Source organism: Microtus oregoni, unplaced genomic scaffold (genome assembly GCF_018167655.1).
Source record: "Microtus oregoni isolate MIOR12 unplaced genomic scaffold, Mior012 000019F_ref0000042, whole genome shotgun sequence".
Lineage (NCBI taxonomy): Eukaryota > Metazoa > Chordata > Mammalia > Rodentia > Cricetidae > Microtus > Microtus oregoni.
This window is the reverse complement of record NW_024543078.1, coordinates 12,081,226-12,091,142: the sequence shown is the minus strand read 5'-3', so window position 1 is coordinate 12,091,142 and position 9,917 is coordinate 12,081,226. Positions and strand designations below refer to the sequence as shown.

The 9,917-nt window shown below is 36.2% G+C and overlaps 1 protein-coding gene across 8 annotated transcripts in view; it reads right to left on the bottom strand.

The window, feature by feature from the left end:
* Ccdc88a (coiled-coil domain containing 88A) overlaps positions 1 to 9,917 on the bottom strand; it is a 167,459-nt gene that overhangs the window by 2,320 nt on the left and 155,222 nt on the right. For 3 of the 8 annotated variants that reach the window (XM_041669925.1, XM_041669927.1, XM_041669929.1), the window contains 6 exons: positions 9,703 to 9,906; positions 9,049 to 9,120; positions 7,265 to 7,345; positions 5,054 to 5,322; positions 4,407 to 4,866; positions 471 to 568 (listed from right to left, as the gene is read on the bottom strand). In XM_041669925.1, the coding sequence (XP_041525859.1) occupies positions 504 to 568; positions 4,407 to 4,866; positions 5,054 to 5,322; positions 7,265 to 7,345; positions 9,049 to 9,120; positions 9,703 to 9,906 (1,151 nt within the window). In that variant the 3' untranslated portion in view covers positions 471 to 503. Of the gene's footprint in view, positions 1 to 470; positions 569 to 3,625; positions 4,867 to 5,053; positions 5,323 to 7,264; positions 7,346 to 9,048; positions 9,121 to 9,702; positions 9,907 to 9,917 lie in introns of those variants that run through there. The other 5 variants (XM_041669928.1, XR_005975985.1, XM_041669926.1 and 2 more) reach the window with 5 other exon arrangements.

Sequence of the window (9,917 nt, the reverse complement as noted above, 5' to 3'; positions counted from 1 at the left end):
CTGTATTTTGTTGAAAGACAGAAAGAAGAAAGAAAACATAAGAACAGCTTGAAGACAGAGGGATATAAAGTCAGCGAAGCTCGTGTAACAACAGCATGCACCAGCTATTTATACGGAGATGAGAATGACAGAAAACCAAAGGCAGCATCTGAGCTGTTCTGTGTAAGATAGGTGTTTAGTCCATTCTTACCCATTATTCACAAGTTGTAACGCATACAAGACAGACTTCACATTATTCACAACTAAAATTAAATATAAATTGAGAGAAAATACTTAGGTTTGCCACCCACACAGACAGGCAAAAACCTATGGCAGCCAACTAGTCTTTATTAAGTAAGCAGGAGAGAAAGTCAATGGATTCAGCAAGCAAAATTGAATCTGTTAATGTAGTATGCACTGTTATCATATGTAATTCTGTTAGTCTGTAGAAATGAGACCAATTTCAATTACGATTCAAGCAGGAAACTCACCACTTGGCCCACGTCATGCAGTGGGTCACTGAATTAGGAGCTCTGTTGCTCCCTAGACCTGCTTTTTGAATTTCTGCTTTCTTGTACTTTGTTCACATCTGTGGGAGAAAAGTAGCTCATGTTATTTAGTCAAAGGTTAAATATAACACAATTCATGAAGACGAAAATGCTCAATAAGCAGGACATAGAGGAATTTGAACCTGAGAAAATTATTAATCTATTATGTGAAAGCCTTTTTAAAAAATTATTTTAAAGCTGTAAGCAACACAGCTATGAACGTGGTAACTATTTTTTATAAATTTAAGAGTTACCTTTTCTCCATCTTGGTTTCAGAGGCTTGCATACTTATACTATAGTAATATGGTAATGGTCATCACATCATTTTATGTTAGAAAGTCTTGCAGTACAATAGTAGAAACATCTACACTGTGAACACCAGGGCTCAGGTATACCTATACCCGAAGCTGCTCAGGATCACACTAGTCATAAGGATATAATTTACAAAAGGCCAGGCCAGGAATTTATAATAGCTATCAGTTTTATTATTTATGGAAACCAGGGTACTGAATCTTCTAACCATCTTTGTGAGTTACAAGACATGGAGTTATTTCAGGGGAAGTAAATGCAGGTGGCTTGATCACAGGTGCTTCCTTCTTAATGCTGACATAATCATCTTTTGGGAAACATTTTTCCTATATGATTACTATAAACTCTATTTCCCCCGCCACTGAAAACATAACAAGGTTTGATGAAACCTTGGCTCCATAGCATGTGATGTTTTCTGGAGGAAGTCTACATTGTGATCTTAGTCCACCCTCGGGAAACATGGACATGTCTTACAGGCAATGTGTATGTATTTTTGAAAACATGCTGAATATATCCTTACAGACATTAGGGAGAAAGTACTTAAGTTTACTTTCATAAAATAACCCATATAGCTTTTAATAAAATACATAATTTAAATGTATTTTAATTAACAAAATTAGCAACAATTTAAATGTAAAAAGTGTAAAGGCCAGTTTTATGATATCAAAAACTAAGTAAAGCATTTCTGTCACATAGTCCCCATTAATATCAGCTGTTTACCATTGAATTTTATTAGTAGGCTATGAAAAAAGTAAAAATAATAGCACAAAAATATCTTAACTATTAATACTGACTAAACAAAAACTAATAGTACAAAGCAATGCTATATTCATGCAGAAACTGTTTAGGTGGCACTAAACTATATAAAACTGCAGCATGTGTTCATCTGGTACCTGTGCCAGCACTATTTTTAATAGTAGCTGGAAGAAAAGATATAAACAGAAGGGTCTACCCACGCAGTGACCCCGTGTACATACAAGAGGAGAACCTTTTTACAAACAATACAAATTTAATTAAACAAGGACTTGTTGAAGATGTTCCCTTCCATCCAGTATTAATAGTAACAGTGCAATACAGTGAGTGTACAGTACGCTCCTTCACTCATAGAGTGCCTATGGCACCCACCTAGGCTGAGCTATTACCAGTAACATTTAAGCTGAATCAAAATTGGAAAAAACACTCCTGAGACAGCTATATATACTATAAAAATAAGTCAGTCAGGATTATGGATTTTTAAATACTCGGAAAGATTGAAGCTGATTTGCTTCAAAGTGACATGAACACAGAAAGACAAAATGATATGAAACTGGAGTCCATGTTTATCAATAGTATCTCCATCTTGTATGAGTTTTGTTTTGGGGGATGGAGAGTTAAAGACTTGCTTTTCTGCTTTTGTTTGGAGTGTTTGCGACAAGGTTCCTCCCTGGCTGGCCTGGAACTCAGAGATCACCAACCTCTGCCTCCCACAGTGCTGGGTGTGCTGGATTAAAGACATATACTACTACATCAGGCAAGACTGTTTGTTTTTTAAAAAAAATTCCTAAAAATTTACTTATTATTTTGTGTGCATTGTTGTTTTGTCTGTATGTATGACTGTGTGAGGATGTCAGATTCTCTGGAACTGGAGTTACAGACAGTTAGTTGTGAGCTGCCATGTGGGTGTTGAAAATTGAACTCAGGTCCTCTGGAAGGGCAATCAGTGCTCTTAATCACTGAACCATCTCTCTAGCTCTTTCAAGTTTTTTTTTTGAGACAGGGTTTCTCTATACAATTGGAGCCTTCTGGAGAGATGGCTCAGTGGTTAAGAGCCTGCTCTTCCAAAGGTCCTGAGTTCAATTTCCAGCAACCACATGGTAGCCCACAATCATTTGTAATCAGATCTGGTGCCCTCTTCTGGCCTGCAGGCATGCAGGCAGGCAGAACACTGTATACTTAATAAAATTAAAAAAAAAAAAAAAAAAAGAATTGGAGCCTCTACTAGAACTTGTTCTGTAGATCAGGCTCGCCTCGAACTCACAGAGATTCACCTGTCTCTGCCTTCCCCGAATGCTGGGATTCAAGGAACATTCCACCTGGCTCAGACTATGTTTTTAATACAACAAATTTTAGAATGAAGACTATCTACTTTTTTATTTTCACGCTCCCAAGTCCTAATTTTATACTCTAACACAATGTATTAACTTTTAAAGAGTCTGCATTATAGATGTACACATTTAATTTAGTAGTAAATGACAAGTTAAATTTTTCATCATTTAAAAAAACTTGCTATGCTTCTGAATAGAAGTAAAAATACAAATCCCAAGATAATGAATAACTAGGTTTATTTCTCTTTGATTCATATGTAAAAAAACTGGAAAAAAATTTTATTAAGGGACTCCAAAAAAAAAAAATAGTGGTCTTGAGCTATTGTGTTTAGCAGGAAAAGATCGGCACCAAGAAGGTGACTATAACACAAATGTTCCTAGTCACTGTGCAAATCACATTTAAGTTTGATGGAAAAATTTAAGAATAACACATTTATGATTAAACAGTATTTTAAATTTGAACAATGTTTTATGAATATGAGAATTAGTCCAAATAAAGTTGAATTATTTCTTTGAAAAGAGAACAGGACAGATAACATGATTAAGTGACAAAAGAAAATGACATTTTCAAAACCATTTCCATTATTAATACTGTACATATGCAACATGAAGTGCACACTCAGGAAATAAAGAAGAGTGAGACAGAGGAGGCAGGAAGAGCAAATGAACACTCTTTTTAGAAGCAGCCAAAAAACGACTTGGATACGCTTTCTTGGTAACAGAACATGCAACTATTTTAACATGCTTCATGATATCAAAGAATATCATCTTTATCAAGTGACAAAAGATGTGAAAGAAAAACATGTATGGTTGGATTTTTAAAGGCGTGCAAAAAAAGTACAATGTAATTACTATTTCATGCAGACTTTGGTGTGGTTACACGTTTATATACATGCCTTTTTATACAGCTGAACTCTATGTAACAATCTTAAAAATATAAACCTAGCAAATAACATCATTGATCAAACACAACCATATTCATACCAAACAGTCTGACTATCCTCTGAAACTGATAATGCAGCTTCAGTGTCATCAGGGTAGAGGCAGGCAGGAGTGAGAAGACTGTTGCTATCTACAGAGGACTGTGGGTTACTGTTACTAGGGTTCTGACTATCACAGAACTGTTCATTATGTTTCTGTGCAGCTTTACCCCAAGAGGCAGAGACCTGGTCAGTTACTCTAGTGAGTGACTTGGGAGGTAACCCACTTATGTTACTAACCAACTCTGTGTTCAGGGATAGAAATGGTTGAGATGAATGAACCACAGTAAATGGCCCATGACTACTGTTAGCTGATATTCCAAATGCATCATCAGACATTTTGACAGTGGCAAAAGTTTGTCTTAGAAAATGTGGCCTTCCTGGTTTTGGTTTTCTAGTCTGGGTATAAAGAGACTCAGATGTGTCTGCAGCTAAATCACCTGGGAGCTGACGCCCTCCAGCATGTGTCAGCACATCCGAAGACCACTGCTGTAAATGGTACTCACTAGATGCTGCAGTGATGCTGCTATCAGCAGTAGGTGGTGCTGAATCAACTGACACGGGCAGTCTACTGTCCTTGGTCAAAAAATCATGGATGCTGGTCCTTCGTGTTGTTCCTTCAGCAGTAGAGATCACACTGCTTGCACGAGGTAAAGTGGCATAAGGATTGCTATCTTTTGATTGTCTTGACACACAGGTTTCTTTTACTAGTTTTATTTTTCCTTGAGTGCTTGGTGTAGGTTTCCCTGCAGAACTAATGGAGGAGGCATCTTCAGTTTTTCGAGGACCCGGTCTCAAAAATTCAGGTTTAGTTGTCCGTCTATCATAGAAGTCCCCTGGAGTTTTTCCACTTACTGACCTGGCCAGGGCACAGCTAACTGGTTTGTCTTTTCCCAGAAAGTCAGAAGAGACAGACAAACTTTTCATTACTTCATCTAAAAGATTCTCTTGACTTGAGGACTTCAACTGTTGGAAGAAAAAACAATACAGATTACTGAATATAACCATATATGGAGTCTCCTGATAAACTGAACTATACACTATTCAGGTGCTGTTATCTCTTAGTGCTCCATAATTAAAAAAAAAAATTCTAAGGCTCATCCACAAGACATTTAACTAGTGTTAAATCAAGGTCACCATTTGTTGAACTAACCTGTATTGAGGTAAGCTTGTTGCTTTCTTCCAAGAACTGTTGTAGGGTAACAACCTCACTTCCAGGGGAACCAGCTTTAATCTTGTGATGTGCTCGACTTTCTACTGTTTCAGACATTTTGTGCTGGAGCATAGGACTTGACCTGGTCTGTCTTCTCAGATACTGGATTGGACTGCTACCACTGCTGGACCAAGCCTCATGATCATGAAGCAGACTAAATTCTCCACTGCTGTGGCTTTGTGGCCTGCTTTGGTTATTAACTGCACCTGCTTTCGGAGTAAATGCTATGTTGAGACTTGAATAATAGAAATGAGATAATAATATTATGTAAAATTTGTTAGCAGAGCTCTAATTCTGTAGGTAGCCACACTGACTCTAAACTTCACTTAGACATGCTTAGGAAAGCTATTTTACTTGTTCCTCAGTCTAAGAACTGCATGCCACAGCTGCTTTTCTGGCTTTATTAAACTGACAAATATTCTAAATTCTATAAGGGCAAAATATACTTTTATCACCAAAGTCAAAGCCAAAAGAAAGTTTCACGTTAAACAATCATTCAATATACTGAAGACTAAATGAATGAATAGAGTAATAAACATTAACAATTTAGGTTCTAATAACTATAAAATATTTCACAGTTTACAAAAAGAAGGTATTTCAAATTATTTCAGAATGTTAAAGCCCAAAACATGTAAATGCAAAAAGTATTTTAATTCTGTCTTTATGAAGTCTTGATTCAATTGCTTATTCGAAGATTTCATATTAAATGAAAAATTCTAAAATGTCTAAAAAAATTTAAACAGCATACACAAAGGGAAGTCAAACATAAAATAATTAGACAGGTCCCATAAAAAAGAAAACAAAGTATTTCAGAAAGCATCTCACTGGATAGCCTACACTTGTTTGGAACGTGGTATGTACACAAAGCTGGCCTAGACCTTGCAATTCTCCTGTTTCACCATCCCAAATGCTGGGATTACAGGTATGTCACCATGTGTAGCTTAGTCTTTCTTCAATATCTGGAATATCTGATTGGTTCTGATGTTCACTGTTAGTACTGCTACCACATAACCTTAAGTTTACTTGAGGTTGAATCATATAGCAGGGACACTCGTTCTAGAATAAAGTTTGTAAGCATATGCATTATTCCTTTATAGGACAGATTATCAGCAATAAACTGTACAGTACATCACGATAGAAAATTATTCCATCATAAAGAGAAAGGCAGTCATGGAAGAATTTTCTAAAATTATATTATTTTTTAGAACTAAGATTTTCTTATATTTTCAAATCAGAAGGGATTTTTCATAGTTTCAGACTATATTAGCAGATATGATTCATAAAAAGAAAAATTAATTCCCCTCAAAATCATGTTTCTGATCACTGTAATAAGTCATAAAATTAATTATAATAATGACTAAGACAAATAATGTTATAATCAAAAAGCAACAGAACAAATGCATTCATTGTAGTTGTACAATTCTAGAGCATAGAGAATAGCTATGGAAGTGTTTAACAAGCACAAGAGTCTGTAAAGGCAATAATATATTTTAAAGAAAAAGGTACTAGTTAAAGGTTCCAGTTATTAGAACCCTCACCTTGGAATACACATTAAAAGACAAAATAAAAGAATATTGAAATAATTCTTTATATGAGCCATATGTGCATCCATATAATTCCTTTGTGACATATACATATACACACAAAAAATAAAAAAGAGGTATGTATTCTGTTGACAGAGTAAGCTAACAATATTTCTAAAATACAAACAAGGCAAGTTTAATGAACATGCATCATGAAGAAACTGAAGGACACCCATTTAGATGTCAAGCACAAAATGTCACTTAAAATACGGGCCTACGGATAATTCTGAAACAAAGATTACAGTGAAGACTATTTTATCTGTGAAAATGAAGAACTGAAACCAAAATAAATGCTCCTGATTTTACATTTTCTACATTGAAATACATCTGTATCACAATGTAAAAGTGCAAGCATTCCAGAGAACTATGTTTCAAACATAGATAATTTGGATTTTGCACTTTTCATCAGAAACTTCATCCCATTTCCAACGTTTTCCACTCTTGTTCTAGAGCTAAACTCAGGGCCTTGTGCATACTAAGTACAAGGTGCTCTACCACTGAACTGTCCTACTTGTAAACAATACTGGAAACCAGAGGGAGCACATGAGTTCATTTACCTACAGCATACCTTTGACTTCATGGAGTGAAGCATTATTATTGCTATTGCTAGTGGAAGTTCTGCCACTATCAAGGCTGGCTGGTCTTGAAGCTAAATGAAAAAATCAGGAGACAGTATAATGAAACATCCATCTGATAGCACTGAATTTTACATGCTGGCCACAGAAGGCTTTGAGAAAATGATCATGCATACTGTCTCAGCCTGGGCATGCTCACAGAATGGTGAATCATACAGATTAGAAAGAAAAGACATCTTTAAGTAGTTCACTAAGATGCTTTGAAACACGCACTTCTGGAAAAACAGCTGCAATTAAAAGACGGAGAGGGAGGGAGAAAGAAAGGAGGAAAAAGATCACATTTATATTTGAAAATGATTTCTAGAGATGGATACCACAACTTTTTCAATTTAATAAAATTCCATGTTCCCCTCATCTCTGCCAAATGCTACAGATTTGGTAACTTACAACAGAAGAGGTAAGGAACCTCCATGCTTCAGAGATGCCATGAAGTGGAGGAATGTGACCATCTACTCTGTTAGCAACACACACACGCCCTACATTATTTTGTTTTAATTTTATGTGTATGAGTTTTTCCTGAGTGTATATGTACCATATTTGTGCCTGATGCCCCAGGTGAGAGAAGGGCATCAGATCCTCCGGAACTGGTGTTGCAGATGGTTGTGGGCCACCACGTGGGTGCTAGGAACTGAACCCAGTTCCTTTGCAAGAGTAGCAAATGAACTATTGAGCCATCTTCCTAGCCCCCAACATCCTACATATTTAAGAAAAGTTTTAATTTATAATTATTATCATTTACATGCACAAGTGCCTGTGCACATGGGGGTAGGTCAGAGGGCAAATCTGGAATTTTCTTTCCATCCACCATTAAATGGATTCTGTGGGTTAAACTCAAGTACCTGTGTGAGCCATTCTGTTGTCTCTAATAACATATATGTCTCTAATAACATATAATAACCTATATTCTTTATAGAATATAGTACGGACTTATGCATGTGAATGCAGTATCTGTAAAGGCCAGAAGAGGGTGTCAGTGCCCCTGAATTTAGAGGCAGTTTGTGAGCTACTCCCTGTGGATGATGGGTACTAATGTGAGTCCTCTGCAACAGTAGTAGGAATGTCTTTTTTTTTTTTTTCTTTTGACACAGGGTTTATTTGAAGCCTGTCCTGGGACTTACTCTGTAGACCAGGGTGGTATTGAACTCACAAAGATCCACCAGTCTCTGCCTCCCAAGTGCTGTGATTAAAGGTGTGTGCCACTACTGCCCAGCACAGTATGCACTCTTAACTGCTGAGCTATCTCTCTAGCCTCATACATCTTATATTCTTATCTATACAAGGGAAGCTATCCCGTTAACACTGCTCCATGTAACTTCTTACATACCTGCTTACTCATAAAGTTTCTTTTAGCATGTTATCTATTTGTTACTAGTAATAATTTCATTTAGTAACAGGACTTTCCAAATAGAAATTAAAAAATCTAAAATTTATCTTTTATCAAAATAAGTATTTAAAACCCAGTGATGAAATGTAACTCTTATAATTAACTGCATTTGAGAATGGTAACAAAATTACCTCTGAAGATTATGTAGGCATACTTTGTAAATGACCTTGATTAAAAGAGAATATTCACATGAAACAGTAATCTTAAGAGGGAAGAATGCATATTAGATTAGAAGAAACAGAAGTGATGCCACATCCACTGACTCACTGCAAGCATCTCAGCATTCCCATTCAGTATTTAACATATACCGTCTAAGTTAAGTTCGTTGCTTACCATGAACTCTGGATCCCGTACTAGAATCATCACTAATACCCTGTGGACTTACGTCTTCAAAGGATGTAGTATCTACATGAAATAGTAAAATGGATATAAATATATTTTGTACTAAAACACTTTTGCTATAATATTTATACAGAATGTGGATATTCTTTTTCAGTCACACAAGTGCATCTTGATTTAATGTATTCACAGATTCAGGTAGAAACTGGAACTAGAAGAAAAGAGTAGCTCTGATAAGAACTGACTTGTTAAGAAAACACTAGAAGCAATAAAACAATCTCTTCTGTAACCCTGCAAAGCAAAGCAAAAGCCTGGGTGGTTCTATGCAGCTCTCTTAAGTTGCAGTGCTTTTGGGTTTTAAGAAGAAACATACCACTCCCTCCTCTTCTCCACTTTTTATTTGGTTTTCTTCTCTTCATGTAACCTCATTAGCTATTTATTATGAGAGGAGGCCTATGAAAGATTTTCATTATTTACATACTATTTTAAAAGTTTGAAATAACTTGGAATTTTCCCCATATCAAATCTAAAAATGGCTTGATAATTACTTCAGGTTGTTTGAGGAAAAAAAAGTACATAGGAAAGTCATATTAGAATTTCCGTTGCCAACAGTATCACAGCACAGTGCAAATAGCAGACGGCCTATACCTTTATTATTAACCAACTGCTTGGATCGGAAGGCTGCAGAGGAGTTGACAGTTGAAAAGTTGATGGCTGTAGTAGAGAAGGCCATAGCTCCCAATTCTTTTCTCCTTTTACCCGTTGAAATATCATCAGGGACCTCCAAATTTTCAGTACTACCTGTCCACTGTCCTCCTGCTAGGACCATGGACTGCACCAGGTCATTCATGGCTGGGATGCAA